Here is an 18,208-nt window from a genome sequence, read left to right as displayed (position 1 = left end):
ATCTAAAGGGGGGGTGGAAAGATATTTATGTCACAATTCATTACATTTTTTTTTTCTTCCAGGGTTCTGATTGGCTATCATGGCTTCATGCTTTTTGCTACACTGCCCCCTACAGGTTTGGCTGCTCATAGCAGCTCTGAACCCGGTGTACATGTGGGTACATGTAAATGAAGATTCTTTTTTTTAAGGCAGAGGGGGGGGGAGGTCCATTTTTGTCTCTTCATCAGTTCCACACTGACACACTTGACATGGTTTGTTTCATGGTTGTTTTTGTGATCGTTTGAGGAGAAGTTGAGGTTGGAGCTGTTGGTGGGATGTTGCCTCGCAGTGGGCTGTGGTTTCTCTCACGTTAGTGGGCGATTGTCCACACAGAGCTGCGGCTGACAAATAAGCGCCATCACCTCGGGGTGTCAAAGTCAGATCCTGGAGGGCCGCAGCCCTGCAGGTTTTCCACGTCTTCAACACGGCTGATTGCAATGGGCGGCTCGTTGTCTGGCTTGTGTGCTGAATGTGGTGATGAACCATCAGGACGTTCAGGTGTGTTGATGAAGGGAGACATGGAGAACATGCAGGGCTGCGGCCCTCTAGGATCTGACTTTGACACCCCTGACAGGTTCAGCATGAGCTGATGAAGCTTCCTGCCTGAGGGCTGAGACGTACGACCAAGTCCAGCTCACCTGATTCAATTGGTTTTGATCTCGGCAGTGTTAATATGTTGATCCCTGAAGAGAAACAGAATCCCTAAAAAAAAACATCAAGGCATATTTATAAAGTTGAGTTCTACTTTTGTGTAAAGCAGAAAGGGATTGAAGGTATTGGTGTTTATTTTTACTTCAAATAAAATCAAGATATATACACAATTATTTCACATCTGACACTAGAGCGAGATCTTGAGGCGTTGTTTTCTTTTTGGATGACCCTTCTGACAATGATCATTTTGTTAGCCAAAGTGTTGCTGGCTTACTGTGAAACCAGCAAACAGTTGAGTATTTGTGAGGCCATCTTGCATGTTTGAATGGCAAAACATTCCTAAGTCTATACAATTTTTTATTTTGATTTAGTTTCTTCAAGAAATGTGAACTTTATCGTCTTCATATGATTTCTCAGATTCTTTTTCCCCCCAAAATGTCAATGAACTAAGTGGTAACGGGTTTAGTAATCAGTCAGCAGATTCAATGCCGGCTCCTTGGTAATTAGACAGACACGTGAACGCCATCATGGAATGTGATTGAAACTTTTTTCCTGCCTGCTAAAGTTGTACTAATGCAAAGTGAAAACGATGGAACAATACCGCTGGTTGGGGGGCCTCTCGGTAATGACAGCATCTGGTCTGATGTTTCACTGAACAAGTCATCTCAGTCAATTACGTGTGGGGTTGACGTCCTTCTGTCCGGGGGAAGCGCCCGTCAGTGACACAACTGGGACGCAATGACCGCCTGGCTCTTATGTAAACTTTCAGCTTGCCTCGTACTTATTAGCATCACTTCAATAAAATATTATCCGCCCTCCCCGTCTGTGGAGTGGCTCACTAAAACGGCACTGCGGCCCATTGTTTCGCCATGAGAAGAGGCATCCCTGAATAATTAGCGGCCCGCCAGTGGAGTGGCCTGTGATGTAACAGAACTGACATGTTTGGCATTATAAGAATGTCCCATTTCCATTCGACACTGTGGCACTTTGGGGCTCTTTCATGTGTAGTCTAGCATGTACATCCCAGGGTGCAGGGGACCTCCCAGCTGCCTCATCCTGGTGGCAGGAATCACACAGTCTCCATGGACCACACTCTTCTCCTTTTATCATTTTCAATTAACAGTTTTTTTCCCCCACAATTCTTAACTATTTGATTTTTAGTTTTAGTTTTTTTTGCCGAAGTTTGAACCAAGTGTTTAAAAGGGGGTAAAAGTGTCAAGCAGACTTACATGGTGTGGAGATAAAAGAACATTCTCTCACTGCTGGTGATTTTTGTCCTAAACAGGGACATGCTGTCTTCCTCTGCCCCTGTTATGCCCCCATATTGTGAAGTGGTCCCCCTTTATTGCACAACTCCGCCGCGAGCAACAGTGAACCCCCAAATCGGCTTACTCTCTCGAGCCTCAGCAGGAATGGCATTTGGGCCCGTTCAAATGTCATCCGTGTAATTCTTTGCTGTATCGCAATCGTTTCTCGCCATGCATGTGGGGACGCTGGTAAAAACAACAGAACACAGCAAGTATTCAGTGAGATGATCGTAACTTTCACCAATCACACCCAAACTGAGATGTTTCTCTTTTCACGTGTGGGCAAAATGCTCAGTGTCGGGGAAACTTGCCCATTTTAGCAACAACAAAGACGATGATCGAATAAATAAATAAAAGCAAAGAGGCATAAACTTATGAAAACAGGTATTAGGAATTAAAATGTTCTTTTTAAAAGCTCAAACATAAACACAACACACAATTCAGTCTTGCTTTCAAACATCCCCGAATTGATTGATTGCATTTTTCTGGAATCTCGATCCCAATAAAAACTAAAAGCTCCTTTAAGTTGTATCAGAAGATCACATCTTGAGTTTTGCAGACCTTTGTGGGAAGTGGCGTCACTGGTTCTAGAAATAGTTAAGGTTCTCCACAATGCTACTACTGTTTTAAAATGCAATTAGGAAACTGTGTCTCACGGTACGCCGGTCATGTCGTCGCATTCTTTGTCAGCCACAGTTTCACTTGTTGTATTGCCTCAAAATGCAACAGAATACAAACGTACAAAACATGTCACGCCATTACGTTTTGCAGCTTTTTCATGGTGTTAATTGACATTTTAACCTTTTATTTTCTTGCTGCAAACAGGATATCGCAAATAAAGCCAGACAGTGTGAATATGACGCGTGATTTGTACAAATGACTTGTGCCTGTGAGCAGTGAGCAACGTCAAATGACACCGTGAAGGGAATATTTTTCTGAAGGCTGCAGAAATCACGCACGTTGAGAAGCGACTGGTAGGAAGGATTTATGATCGTTTTCAGTCATGTCATGTGTATGTTTTTTATTTATGCAACAGGATGCAAAAATAAACTACAAACGGAAACATTTTTCCAACATTAAACTAAAATTGCATGTCAATAAAATTGGCCTTTTCTATGTCTACATGTTCAGGTTTAAAAATGATACTTAAAGGTAGACTTGTGCATTCCTTTTGAGATTAAAACGGAAAAACATTTAGGTTTAACTCGAGATAGCGCAAAGTAGCACAATATTGATGTAATAACTGATAGACGGCTACTATTTCATCATTCTAACCAGAAGGTATTGCTTTGTGAGATTTTGACGAAAAACCAACTTTAAACTGTGCTGCTGAGAAATGTATGTGCCGAGCGAAGAAGGAAGAGTGTTGCTTTAGCTATTGACCTGCTGCTAATCAATGTGTTGTGTTGGACGGTGCAGATAGTGTTTTTTGATCATCCTGTCTTCTCTGACCTCCCAGGTGGCTCTAAAGCCGTTCTGAGGATGACTGCTGTATGAACTATGAAGAGGGTCTTTGGTCTTGATCCTAAATGACCCGAGGGCCGAGCGAGTGGCTCACTTTTCCAGTCAGAATTACACGGAGGTTTTGCTACTTAAAATATACCGTCTGAGGAATGCCTTTGATAAGTGGGATATGGATGGGGATAGATGGTCCGCAGAGCAATCAAAGTGGCTGTCTGGCTCCAAAGATTTTAGCATTCCCCCGTGTACCTGATGCCCTTTCCACCCCTCCCACCCCAACTGCAATCTCAAAGAGATCTTGTATGCTTTCTGCTGAGTCCAAAGCATAAGCGTCGCCTGCGGGTGTTGAGTTGTTACCTGTCTGACAAGCCGGTCTGCCAGTCTGGGGCATTCCCACAGTCCAGAACGAAAGCTTATAAATGCGCCGGACCCCTACAAAGGTCTGGTCCTCGGCTCCCTGGACCAGCCACACATCTGCCTTTGCTTAAGGCCAAGGTCCCCCTCACCTCCCCGCACACCTGGGAAGAATTACAGCCAGCATGTTTGAAGAAATACCCCTGCTTCCCTAAGGGTTACCCAGGCCATGGGTACAGGCAAAACTTGGGCTTTGATACAAAGACGGAACAGCCGAGTTGAAAAGTTCACGCTGGTTTATGTCAGAGAGCAGTCGGCTTGCAAGGTGGGTGTATTATTAGCCTTTGTCATTGGAACCTTTTGACATAAGAAACAGTCACTTAGTGGCCATTGCATAAACGCACGACTTGTTTCAGAATGATTATGAACTGTAATATAATAGTTTTGCAACATAATACCAAGGAATGCCAGCAGGGGTGGCACTGATGTGAATTACCTTGGTAGTGCCTGTGCTCTGCACAGCCTTTTGTGTGGTTTGGGTTTATTGTCTGGGACAAGCAGCACAGGTCCGTGCCAAAGATGTACGGGTTTTAGATCTGTGGGTTTGATGACGCGGTTAACTTACTGTACTTCCTGTTACAGGTGTACTTTGACTGCGGTGCCAAGGTGGATGTGGTGGATGTCCAAGGCCTGATTCTGTCTCCTGGCTTCCCCTACAACTACTCCTCCGGGACGCACTGCGTGTGGCAGTTTGTTGTACCCGTCGATTACCAGCTGATTCTGGAGATATTTGACTTTGATGTGTTCGAAAGCCATGACGCTGCCATGCAGTTCTCTGCCTTCTCTAATTTTGACGAGGAGGACGTGGACGAAGAGGCGACTGCAACCCAAGACAGCTTGGCTGTGGACGGAGCCTCGCCGGAGACTAAAGATGCCACGATTGCGAGTGCCGAGGAGGTGCTGAAGACACGGCAGTCCTCCCAAGACGGCCACATCAAGCAAGTCGTAGTCCAGGAACAATCTACAAAGATGGAAATCGCCAAAGTCTCAAATTCTGCCAAAAGATCTGCGGATGCCTCCTCCAGCTTGTCTTCAGCACCTCCTCCCTCCCTCCTCCTGCCTGGGTCTCTGCCTCCAGGGGACAAAGTCATCAACTCCGCCTCCTCGTCCCACCTGAGGGGAAACCTCAATGCCCGCTCCAACCTGAGCACAGTGGTGGACGAGACTACCCCCGCTTCGCCGCTCCCCACCGACACGCCACCCGTGAGCCCCGAGACCCAGCAGTCTGTGCTAGATGCCTGTCCCCACGATGTCCTCTACATCTCAGACCTCATCACCTTCTCCTCCAGGTTCTGTGGCTCCAATCGGCCCCCCAGCAGCCAGCTGGTTTTTGGCTCGAGCCAGGAGATGGTGGAGGTCATCATGGAGCTCATCACGACCACGCACTGGGGACGTGGCTTCGCACTCCTGTTCCACTATCACAACCTGACCGAGCCGGGGGGGGACCGGCGGGCCACGGCCCCCGTAGCCAGCAAAACAGACTCTCTGCTGGCTGCTGTGAGCGGCGCCGCCTTCTTCACTATGATACTCACCAGCGCCCTCTGCATCATTTTCAGGTAACATCGCTTAATTTGTACAGATGAAACGGACAGGGACATTGCTACATTGGCCAATGGTTGTCATGAACCAATGGTATTTTCTACCAAAATCTGACAGCCAGCCCATTTTGTACTTTGCCGATTTACAGAAGTTTCCAAGTGGGATTCATTTAGTCCCCCCCCATCATGGTTTAAATGGAATCGTTGATGTCAGTGAGCTTTATTGTCAATTCTGCTGTACATAGGCATGGTTGAGAGTTTTGTCAATCAAACCCTCAAAGCCTTATATCCATTTTAGCTTTTTTGTTACTTTTTGAGGGTTTGTTTACACGACAACGGGTCGTGGAACCACTGAAAACACAACTTTTTGAAAACGCTCCGACTCTGTCGCCGTGTATACGGGGGAAAACGCAACTTTTCTGAAACGCTGCTACTGGTCATGTGCACCACGGTTGTTGTAAACAGTTCTTCTGCACATCCCTGAGTTGATGGACAACAACAACAATGGCGGCCTCCAGAGTGTCATGAATCCTCTGGATCTGGACATTGTCCGTCCATACGACTATCCGTTTACTAGCCATCTTCAGTTTACAGGATATTGTTCTCTGCGCGCATGTGTAGTTTGTTAATAAAAACAAATGGCACCCACTAGTGGTCCAACATCCTAACTGCATATTTTACAGCATTTCTGTCGTTTCCCAGTAAATGGACATGGTTTTCAAAATGTTGCCGTGTAAACATGGCACTTTTCTGAAATGAAAACACAAAACCAATGCATTTTTACTTGAAACTTTATTGTGTAAACGGGGCCTGAAATCAGGAGCGACATCTACACACTCAACCCTCCACATACATCCGGACCAATAGCTTAGTTCATCTACTTTTTTAAGTTGTTTAAAGAAACACACACACACACACACACACCCTTAAAGCACATGGATCACATCTAGAAAAATAACTTTACGATAAATGTGCAGCTGTTGCAATAATTGCACTAAAAATGTATGTCTAGATCAGCTAAAACCATATTTTTTTATTTGCAAGGGATGAGATAAAATCACATCACATCCAATCTAATGGACAAATCACAATGGCTGAAACTTCTGAATTTAAAGGGATACAAATGTTTCCTGGTTTAACACACAGTCAAGAAAAGAAATGTACCGGTACATAAATTAGCCGAACTACCAGGAGCACAGAACTTGCTATTCTGACCAGCTTTATGAACGTGGAGCTGAGATTTTCTCCATTTTTATTTTTCATGCCAGTCTTTTTTGGGGGCTTTTACCAGTGTATCATTCCTACATGAGGCTTTTCTTTTAACACAAACTCCTTCAGCTCTGACTGGGGCGACGATATCAATGATGTTTATAACTATAGAGCTGACGTTATCTACAAGGTCGTTGACAGGAGCTGAGGGCAGAGCTGGCACGCTGGTGAAGGTCTGGCTGAAGACTCGGCGTGTCTTCTCATCAATGGGACGTTTTCTGATCAACTCTTTTACTTCTGCCGCTGTCAGCTGAGCTGGAGACTTTAAAACTTTAAATGAAACAAAGTAATGGCCAGAAACTGCGACTTCCTTCACCACAACCTCAAATATCTTTTGACCTTTGGAAATAAAGTCGAAGATGTGTCTCTTGTTGTGTGTGGAATTTGTCACATGCTGGAAAAGACCAGACCTTTCAAGGATGTGCAGAAGTTCCTCAGCAATGTCGTCTCTTGGATTATCACAATGGATATGAACTTGAAGCGCAACATGTTCAAAAGTGTCAGACTTTCCCAATGACAGCTGTTTGCCGTGACGTGTACAATCATAGTGAGAAGCTCCTCCCCCTCCTTTTCTTCAACACTCTGACCTCACTGATAAAACTGAAGTGTGGAGGAGCCGATTCTAGAAGTGCTGCTGCACTGTTGTTTTCATTTCACCAAGTTTCCCTGAAACACATTAAATCAATTTCTGGACTGTTTTTTTGTTACCGTCCGCACAATTTCTTTCCCCCTCAATAATAAGAATATTGATTGAACGTGACCTGCCCGACAAGGACCTACCATTTAGTAAAACCAAAATGTAGTATGTTATGAACATTACTGGACTGAGGCTGTCGCACAACTGCACTCAGATTAAATGAAGTAACTGTGTTTGCTCTTACTGATTGGCTTTTGGCCAAAGCAGGCTCTTTCTCATCTCTGGGCTTTTTGAGTGTGAGCTAATGATTGTGTGTAAAACTGAAGAAAGAAAAAAGATTGACACGGTGAAAACACGGCCTCAGAAGTAGCATCATCATGTCATTACTGCCATTGTGAGAATATTCGCTGTGCCTTGTTCAAGAATGTAACAAATCCCTGCTCTGGACTTTGTTTTGAAGCAGTAACCACCTCGAGCTGCGGCCTCGCGACGCATTCTCTTGAGAAAGTTCACAAGTCTTATCTTTCGTGAATGAAATTGGCTGTACCCGACAGAAAAGCCGCTCGCACGCAGACGCCGCCCGACACCGTCACGACTCTGTTATGTTGACTCAGCTGGAAGCCGCAGCCTGTGATGTGGTGACCTTTGGCGACTCGTTGGCTTTGGCTGCGAGCGCGCGGCTTCCTTGATGTGGAGCATTCTCACCGTAGACGGCGGGTGCAATTCAAGGTACAGCACCTGGCGTCAATTCCCAGCAAACAAAAACATCGAGGCCGCATGAAAGTGAATGGGCGGGCGGGTGTGTGCTGTGTGGAGGGGGAAGAAAGAAAAGAAAAAAAAAAAGAGGCAACAAGGAGAGTACGGCCGGCATTGTCAGGCAATCAAAAGGTGTGATTCACAAGCTGTTCCCTCGGCCGTCCCGGGGGACAATGGAAACAAACTGCGGAGTTAAGTTTGGAGGGGCTGTAATACTATCTGTACCGACGGGCTGAATGTTTTCTAAGCCGCAAGTCCAGACGGAAGCAAGTCGCACTAAAGGTTTTCGGTCTGTGCCCGTCTCGGTGTTCAAGCAGTTCACGGCTGATTTGACTTCATTTTCCACGCCTCCAACTCGTCCGTCATTCACAACAGCTCCGCAGGTTACCTCCGTTAATGGCGGCAAAGTTAGAAACGCGTGTTTCAGTGAAACGAAAGGGCAATTTGTGGGAACGGCAACAATTCACACGGGAGCAAAAGAGAAATGTGTTTCCGTGAAACACCCAAGTCACAAGCACAGCAGTCCCACTAGTTTTATCTGCAAAATTTGCGTGATCCTTATTGGTTTAACGGATTTACTGAGAACATTAAAAAAAAAGCAAAAAAACAAGTGACCTGGCGAATTTAGGGCGAGATTGTTGTGAGGAGAAATCAGCAGTGAGTTTCACTCTGAAAGACCCCTCTGGTCAGAAAACAGCCAGAGGTGGAGGGGAGTCACAGCAGGGGTCGACCTCAGTTGACCAAAGTCTGGTAATGAACTCATTCAGCTGTAAGAGCAATTTTTAATAAGAGGGTACTTGTTCAAATGTTTCCCCATGCTTCACTGGCTTAAATGAATTTAAGAACGGAACAAAATGGCACAGATAATATAACCATAGCTGACAGGTTTGTTGTTTTTTAAGATGACTTGACAATAAGAGTGAAGTGAGTTTATTCCTCTTCACTTGTCAGCGAGTGGGATGTTCTTTTCCAGGGTGGTTGTAAATACTCAGTAGTGTCAACACAATGTGGCAACCTTTGCAGAACTCCATTAAGGAATGTGTTCCGTAAAAGTCATTTTGTGAACTTTAAATCGTGAATTATCTCTGATTGTGTGCAGTTTTAGTTGTGCAAATGTCTCGAATCATACACACAACTAATTTAATATGGTGCAATTTAACTGAATACATTGATATACATCTACTGAATATAGATTGATCTGGAAGCTGTGGCCATAAGTTCCTATTAGGAAAGTCATTTCAGCAGGACCCACTGTTACAGTCGATCATTAGCATGGATGGCACTTCATCAACACATTAGCCAATGATAAATTGGAGCTATTAAACATTTAAAGAGGCGATCATCTCAGATATTTACTGTTTTCATTTCAGGATTTTTGACACTCATGGTCAGAGTATGAAGAAAAATGGTTATGATTTCTAATATAACAGTGACGAGGAACAGAAACAAACGTAATATGTTTATCAACGTTGTGTCTTGTACATATTTGTGATTGTAAATTGGTTTTGTGTGATATTTATTGTTTTCCAGGCCGAAGCTGTGTCCAAAGAGAGGCAGCTCCAGTTCATCCTGCAACTCTGAGGTACAATGACGTGCAGCCCTCACAAATACTGGAGTTCTTCTTCCCTTCTGCAAAACATGATATTTATTTTTCACACATAGAGACACGGATGTGTTCATGTCTAACTAACACATGTGCTCAAGCGTGTGAAACGAGAATCATGAGCTCGACACAATGGAATAGAGGCAGTCCTTCAATAATGTGATTGTTCTATCAAGAGTTCAATTTGTCCAAAAACCAATTGAGCCTATATTGCTGGTGTTCCTGTAAAGCATCAGCTGATCCTAATCAGCTACTCAAATGTATAAATATATGTATGATGTTATGTATTTATACAAAAAAAAACCTTTAAAAGCATTTTTTGAATTTTGCAGAGAGTGTATGAACTTTCCCCCCCGTATCAAACCTTCACCATGCAGTAAAACGTGAAGTATTTGCATCATAATGCGGCGTGACGGTTCGTTTCCCTCCAAGGAAATAAGATGGCACATCAGTGTGCCACAGAACGCCATTGACGTCATCGTGTTATCTTTTTCTGCGGAGCTTTTGCTTTTGTGTATCAGAACACATTTACACAGCTGTGCAGTGAAGGTCCCCCCCCATTTTTCTTTTTTAATCAAACACCTGTACTGAACATGTTTTGCTTTTGATGAGGCAATCTGGCAGCTCTGCAGATAAACTGGACGGGATGGTGCTGTTTTGTAGGTGCCAGAGGGAGTCCAGAACACCGGGGCCGAGGTCAGCGAGCTGCAGCTGATTGCTGAGAATCAGGCCAACCTGCAGACGGCCGGCGAGCAGGACAACAACAGAGACGGCCAGAACCACACAGGTTTGAAGCAAACACACACACACACACACACACACAGAGATGCACTGGAAAAAATTATGTTGGCCAAAATTTGTATTAAAAGCATACAACTCGAAGGAGCTCAGTCTTATTATTATAGATGTCATTCTACTTGATTTATATCTACACATGTTTAGACTGGAATTATTATGACTGACAATAACACCTGCGGGGATGTAAACCTATCATTAATCAGTTCCTTGGTAAAAGCCATGATCTAATGAAGTGTGTGTGATTTTCAGGTTTGAGAGATGTAGAGCGTCCGTGTAGCGTCCGCTCCTTCTTGTTGTCCTCGGTTTAATGGAGGAAAAGTGAGTCGGCTCTCTTCGGGGAACTGGAACAAAACATCTTTATTGTTTTAAAGCACCACCCCCCCCCCCCCCCCCCCCCCCCCCTGCAAGCTTTTGGTTTTGTTGAGTCATTGCATTTGTTAAAAATCATTACCTGGAATAAAAAAAAGAAAAGAGGCAACTGTCTGCGAACTCTGAGGTGGGTCTGTGGGGCTTCATTGAAAAGGAAAATTGCATTAGTTTTGGAGCGGCACGCAGGCATGATCCTGGAACAATCCAAAGACTTCTCTCGCTCCCTCAGTGGGACCGCATCCAGGCTGGGAGATTTGTGGGTTGTGGCATTTAACCCACAAAGCAGCCTGGGAGTAGTATGAACAACAAGAGAGTACAGTCCCTCTCTCTGTGCGCCCCAGTCACAGAGTTTACACCAAAACACACAGCTTAGAACCAGCGAAGGAGCTTCAGATTAGCGCACTCTGGACGTTGTTCCATTGAAGGCTTCGCTCTCCAGTGGAACACGCGTACTACTCTGCTGCGCAGTAAACAAGCCTCGCTTTAAACACAGAACACTTGACGCATGACGATAATTCTAATGATGACGATACTCCGGCAGTATGTGCTTCCCTCTGAAAATTCGTCTTTCTCAAACGTGTTGCAAGAAAGTTTGATTATTGCAGCTAATGTGTGTCTTTAATTCCTAGTTGGTGTCGGGGGCGATATTTCCCAGAATGCAGAGGTGGACCTCTCATGCAGTGGACTGACTGAACTAGATCTTGGTGCAGATGAAGTTTTCATTGTGTCTCCATCCTCAACCAGCAGCGCACTGCCGTTTCCCCAATACACGGTAAGACAATGGTTTCTTACCAGCTGCAGAGACTGTGAGGTAAAAAAAAAGAGCATGTCCTCCATGGACGATACAGGCCGGTTCATCATCCTGAAAATGATTACATGTCTGTGATATTTAGTCCCTGTTTACACAAGGCTGGAAATGGCATTTTTTTTGTATTTTCATTTCAGAAAAGCTCCACTTTCTGGCAACATTCACACTGCAGTTTTCCTGCCTGGCCACTAGTTGGTGCTGTGTCGTTAATGGCTTCATGTTAATGGGATCTAGGAAAGAGATCAGGCAGTCAGAAAGCCTGATTTCATAGTGGTTGTTTTCATAACGGAGATAACCGATAAGATGACAAGGTTCTAATCCCCTGAATGAGTCAACACATCAATTGATGCCTATAAAGTTTATTCTCTCACTCGACTTCTGCTCACTTGGAAAAACAGCTATTTCTGTAGCTAGCAAGTTACTATTTGCTGTAATTTCTGGACTGAGTGCACCTGAATTACCCACCAAATTAATAAAAAAAAAAGAGAGGTCAGAGTTACGTGATGCACCTGAACGCATCACCCATGCATTGGCAGCATGAAGCTCATTAACCCTTAAAAATCCATAAATTAGCAGTCATTGTTCAAGTGAGTGAAAAAAGTAGAAGCTTATCGTCCAGAACTTACGGTACGTTTACCTAATAAATTGTGGCTTCTTCCATTTGAATCACAAGTAGTTTAGTCAATTACAGACCGCTGCCTTATATGTTGATTATATACTTAAGCTTTCCAAAACTTCCCACTTTCCCAGTGAGAAATTCCCAGTTTGACAACATTCAATTTTTTTCTTTTTCCCACTCGGAAACGGGACCTTGTCCATTACCAGTTGAATTCATCATAAGTTGTACTAAAACAAAACTAATTATACTTTATTAACCTGGTCGGGGAAATTCCTTTTGTTCACACTGACCCATCTTGAGTGTGGGGGGGTGTCGGGGAGCTGATGGGGGGGGGTCAAGGGTCATGCTCAGGGACCCACAGTGGTCGCCTGTCAGCTGTGGGATCCAAACCTGTGAAGTCCACTTCTTGGAAACCCTTTTGCATGCATTTGCATCCGTAAAGAATTTTCCAAATCTACTTTGTTTGGGAAAATGTTTTGAGGTTGTAACATGACATGTTGACAAGAATATTCTTTATGAAGATAAAAACAAACTAAAGTGAGCACACCGGTGTAAAAACATGCATACATTTTTTCTAGTTCCAGATGTAACCAGCAGGCCTGACCACAAGATGGCGCGGTTGTTTGTTCTTGTAATGAAAGGACAAAGGCACACACTCAGAACGATCATTATGAACATTAACCGAGACGAGCACACGGACACTCGTATGGACAGCTCGTGAAATTGGATTGTTATTCCAGCGACTGCCGTTATTGTCCCATGTGTCATGGTGTGGATGCACAGCAGTGGCGATCCAGCAAGGCTGCGTTTACCTCGTTGAGACGGAGCATTTTCAAAAAGTAATCCGTTTTTCACTTGGCAACGTTGTGGTGTCAACGGGGCTTTGCTCCGCTGCTCAGTGCACAAACGCGTGTTTTCCCTTTAAACCGGAAATAATCAAGTCGCCCAAAAGCATTATTCCAACACAGAAATAATCCACCAAACACGAATCACCTGACTTTATTTATAAGATATTTAAAAGTACTATTTGATTTTACTTCACGAACATTTTCATTCATTCAGCCATGTGGTTGATGGTTCACCATGGTTTTGGAGGAGGACGGAGGCTCTGATGACACGCGGTGAAGGTAGAAGTCGCGGGGCGATTCCTTCATTTTGAGCTGAGCCAGCGTTCCGGATACGTCCGACACCATTATGGCGGTGTGCGCCACGGAGAGGAAGTCCGAAACTACGGGGACATAACTGGGAAATGAGGATCATTAAAAGATGGGAGGGGAGTTGAAGAAGCAGTAGTTGAAGCCCACGTTTGTTTTTTCCTCTGCTTCTCTTTTGTGTTCTCTTGGAATAAGAGTTGGCATAAAACAACTCTGGCAGCCTTTTGAAGGACTGGCAGGCTTTTCTGCAGCCCGGACTAATGGAGTATTATCTCCAGAGCCAGATTCCCAGCTCCAATTTTGTGTGTGTGTGTGTTGGTGTGTGTCATGCACGCTTTGCTGCACAGTGTGTGGTCTGTGTGTGTGTGTGTGTGTGTGTGTGTGTGTGTGTGTGTGTGTGTGTGTGTGTGTGTGTGTGTGTGTGTGTGTGTGTGTGTGTGTGTGTGTGTGTGTGTGTGTGTGTGTGTGTGTGTGTGTGTGTGTGTGTGTGTGTGTGTGTGTGTGTGTGTGTGTGTGTGTGTGTGTGTGTGTGTGTGTCCTCAATGCAAACGTCCACAAGTGAAGGAAACGTTGCTCTGAAAACCACTAAAACCTTTAATACCTGGCCGGTGCCCGTCTACCTTCCAGGTTAAGGCGACTCTTCTCTCTCTCTCTCTCCACAGAACACGTGGTCGAGCTCTGAGCCTTTAACGACCAGCCCAGAAAGTTTCCTTTTAAGGGGAACTTCAATACCGTTAAAATGCAGCGACGAGAATCCCTGTAAAGCTCTGCTGCTGCAGGCGGTGTGATCAGAGGTCTGGGTCAAAACGCTGGCCAGCATTCCTCGTTGTATGAAAATCAACAGACTGCGCTTGACTCCAGGTTCCCCCCCGGAGGGTCTCCAATCCCGCCCTTGGAGCCGGCTGCACAGAACGGCTGATTCTCTGCCTCATGTGTCAAATTCTACAAGTTGCCATTGTGTTGGTGGGGCTTTAGCGAGCGAAAGAACATTTCATTTAAAGCCCCCCGAGCTAATTCTTGTCTAGACAAAGCTAGCTGCTAGTGACTCTGTTGGAAGGATTATCTCTTTCTGATGAGTGTAACCCTTAACCCCCCCCCCCCCCCCCCCCCCCCCCACCACACACACACACACACACACACACACACACACACACACACACACACACACACACACACACACTCCGCCCTCCGCCCCATCACCCCCCAATCAGCAGCTGACTGATCAAAAATGATCAAGTGACCTTTGTACGTCTATCCCGTTGATCACTTTTAGCCTCTGATGGCTGCTGGTTAGTGTGTGTGTGTGTGTGTGTGTGTGGGGGGGGTGTAGGTACTAGGTGCAGCCGACCAATCCTAAAATCTCACTGAAGGACTGGAGCAGAGCAGGAAACGTACTCCAGTCTCCACTGAAGGAGTACAGAGTTACAAAATAACTTCCCAAAAAGTTCTGAGATGTACTTGTAGAATAAAGTGTGAATCTTGTATCAATAAAGTCACGTTTAACTTCATAGCTCAAGTACATACATGTATGCTGTCATGCACCTGGGAGTGCCGTGACCTAGAACTGGGTTTCAGGTCGTTTTCAGGGATTTGCAGGCCCTTAACAATAATAAATAAATAAAAAAAATTCAGCCGAACCCGTCGCCGTCCTTAACATGAGGTATTTTGAGTTCAAAACCCATAATTTCACGTAGAAGAACAAGACACACGGTTTGCTTGTATGACCTTCATTACATTGAGGACAATGGAAGAAGCGACTTGTTGCACAGGGAAAGCATGAAGTCATTTTGAAACTATATTACAGTGCAGGTTCATCTCATTCCATATCTTGCGTGAGAACACCAGCTGTAGTATTATAAGTTCTACGGCTTGTTTTTCATCCTAACGAGCCTCGACGGTGTGACTAGGAGAGGAGGAGTGGTGGACGGACGGGATAGACCTCCATTGTCCGAGGTTCTATTTTCATTGTTCTTCCTCAAGTTCTCTTCAGTCCAGCCTTTGATTGACAGCATGAGGAAGCCGCCGCCGCGCGGCAGGACTTGATTGACAGGCTGGGCGCAGGACGGATGGAGAGGTGGACGTTGTGTGGAGTCCAGCCGGAGCTGGAGCGGGTAACGAGGGTCCGGGTGCAGCTCACTGCTCAGCTGCAGTTGAGTGCTTGAACATAATGCCACCTCTGATATGTGAGCTATTTACGTTGCGTTTCATCCTCAATTAGTTTGTTCATCCTCTCCCGTCTTTTAACCTTTGTTCTTGGTTTTGTTGACTCGTTCTTTTTGGTTTCTGGTCACTGAGCAGGTGTAGATTATTTGCATCAAAGGCGCGACGGTTCCTCTTTTCAGCGGCGTAAATCTGCCGAGGCAGCTGGAGAGCTGCCCCCCCCCCCCTTCTCCGCTCCACTTTCATCTTTTTTTCGCTTTTCTTTGTCTCCCGTCTCCGACCCGCAGCAGAGGGAGAGGTTTCTGCGGCACAGCGACACCGGTCCGGGTCCCGCAGGCGACTGGCCCTCGCCGGACTCCTCCGCCTCGGCGGCTGGAAGCCGGTCCCCGAAGGGCGGCGGCGGCGGCTCCAGGCCCAGAGCGTGGAGCGTGCGCACCTTCCAGGACTTCCTGCCACCGCTGCCGCAGCTTCATAAGAAGTGGTGCAGCTGGAACTCCAGCAGCCCCTTCACCAAGCTGGTGGACAGCGTCAGTACTGACCCTCTTCTTTCATGTCATTTAGCTTTATTTAGCTATTTGTAGTTTGAGGCAGTGTGTTAGTTTTCCATTGATCCCGACAAGGAGGTTCCAGTATTTAAATCAAATATTTTCCATATTTTATTTAAATTTTGGGGTGTTTTTTTCCTTGTGGGGGAAAAAAACCCATCGCCCATCACGGGACAAACACACGTGTTCACGCCTACTGCAGTTAATCTCACAAACACGTCTTCAGATTGTAGGAAGACGCCGAAAACGTGCAAAATCCCAAACGACAAAAACCTGCGGGTTTGAACCACGAGACGTCTCACTGTGATGAGACGACGCTTGACCACTGCAGCGTCGTACCTCTGCCTGTGTGTAAAAAAAACGGATAGTATTTTATTACTGGGGGGGGGATTGTTTTGTTTCCATTTCCTGTTTGCAAATTCTCTAGTTCTAGTAAATTTTCGAAACTCAAACTATCAAGAATGATGAGAATTAACTTGAATGATGACTTCCTCCATTGTAAAATCAGCCATTTTCCGTCTTCTAAAAAAAAAAATATATATATATCCAGCATGCTTTCGATGTTTTCGTCTGACAGAGGATTCCTAAAGTGTCGAGGTCGTACTATAATCCCGACATCGAGTGTTTTCCTGTCAGATCTCGACTCTCCTCCTCGCCTGTGTCTTCCCAGGCGCCGTCTGGTTTAGCGGCCGACTGCAGAGGAGCGGCCGACGGCCGCAAAGTGTTCTCCGACGTCCACCTGGACGCCGGGGCGAGCGCCGGCATCCTGTCCGACTCGTCCATCAGCAACGCCTCGTACCCGCTCACGCAGAGCGCGCAGAGGCAGCGGCGCCTCAACTCCGTCAGCAACCTGCGGCGCTCCCGCTTCACGGGGCCGTGCTTCGGCCTGCTCTCGGGGACCGCGGACCCGGCGAAGTCGTGCGGGGACCCCCACGTCCCCAGCTCCCCCGCAGAGCCCGCCGCCGCCGCCGCCGTCTCGTCTCCCTCCGCACAGTGCCAGATGGAGAGCGTCCAGGCCGGGAAGAGGCGCGACTTCGCCGGCGAGGGGGATCACATCAGCGTGCCGGTGTTCGCCATCTCGGAGGAGGAGGACCGGCAGCCCCTGGTCCCGGCCGAGCACCTGGACCAGGCCCCCGCCCCGGCCCTGCCCAACGGACTGGCGAGGGGGAAACACGAGGGCAAGAGCGGCAGGTCCGAGGCGTGGAGGCCGTGGGGCAGCCAGGTGTCCGGCGGCGCGGGGCCGCTCCCGTCCTGCGAGTCCGGCGGCGAGCGGCGGCCGCGCGCCGAGCCCTGCGGCGTCAGCAGCCACGTGTGACGAGGCGGCGAGGAGCACAGACTCTTTCCGAGCCACTTCCGCATTTCTCAACGCTCGTTAGTGTCACTGTGAAACGTATAACCTCGTGTAATCTGCTGCCACAGGTTCTGTAGCGTCCCGTTGTCGTAGAAACGCCCGTCACTCTAGTTTCTCCTCATGCCGTTACATCGTGTGTCAAAAGAGGAAGAATATGCTGCTTTCTATCCCAAGGCACTGACTGCTGTGGTATTTGTTTTTCTTTCTTTTCTTTTTTTAATTCTCATTATTACAAAGTATTTTTGATTAAGCGCTCCACTACCCCTCACTGCTAGGAGCAGCTTTCACCTGCACAGGTGAATCTGTTGCTCTTGAGTTAAAACTCTCATTGCACTTTGCCGTTCACTTTTTTGTTTGTTTTTTGTTTCTGTAGATTTCACGCTGCCTGAGTCCCGACCTCTCGGATCTTCTTCCCCTCATAACGACCCCGTTACCCAAAAGTGTTCTGCAGTGCCTAGATCGTCCATAGACGTCAGTGTGGGAGCAGTTTTTCTATACTGTATTGTACTCCTGATGCTGGATTTGAAAAGGGAAAGTAAAATGACCTACATATGAAGTATTAATATACACCTTTACTTAGTTTGGAGACAAGTAGCACTCACGGTAGTATTTAAAAGTTGTTATGGATTAATGTAAAGTTTTAATAAAGACGATATCCTTAAAAATATTGTGGTTTTTGATTTGACGAGAGCAGATCTGTTGACCTATTGTTGTAAAATAGTGTTGACA

At 46.2% G+C, this 18,208-nt stretch overlaps 1 protein-coding gene across 1 annotated transcript; it reads left to right on the top strand.

The window, feature by feature from the left end:
- Positions 1–4,637: 4,637 nt before the first annotated feature.
- Positions 4,638–18,076, top strand: LOC308132216 (uncharacterized protein; the record flags this gene model as incomplete). Its single annotated transcript, XM_080499215.1, has 6 exons — positions 4,638–5,428; positions 9,603–9,654; positions 10,339–10,462; positions 11,472–11,614; positions 15,871–16,110; positions 16,799–18,076. 6 exons carry the CDS (start codon positions 4,638–4,640, stop codon positions 17,441–17,443), a joined length of 1,995 nt encoding a protein of 664 aa, XP_080355341.1. The 3' UTR covers positions 17,444–18,076.
- Between the last annotated feature and the right edge of the window lie 132 nt (positions 18,077–18,208).

This window comes from Blennius ocellaris (assembly GCF_963422515.1).
Source record: "Blennius ocellaris genome assembly, chromosome: 7".
Lineage (NCBI taxonomy): Eukaryota > Metazoa > Chordata > Actinopteri > Blenniiformes > Blenniidae > Blennius > Blennius ocellaris.
Note: the sequence above shows the minus strand (reverse complement) of the source record. Positions and strands in the feature narration are given on the sequence as shown.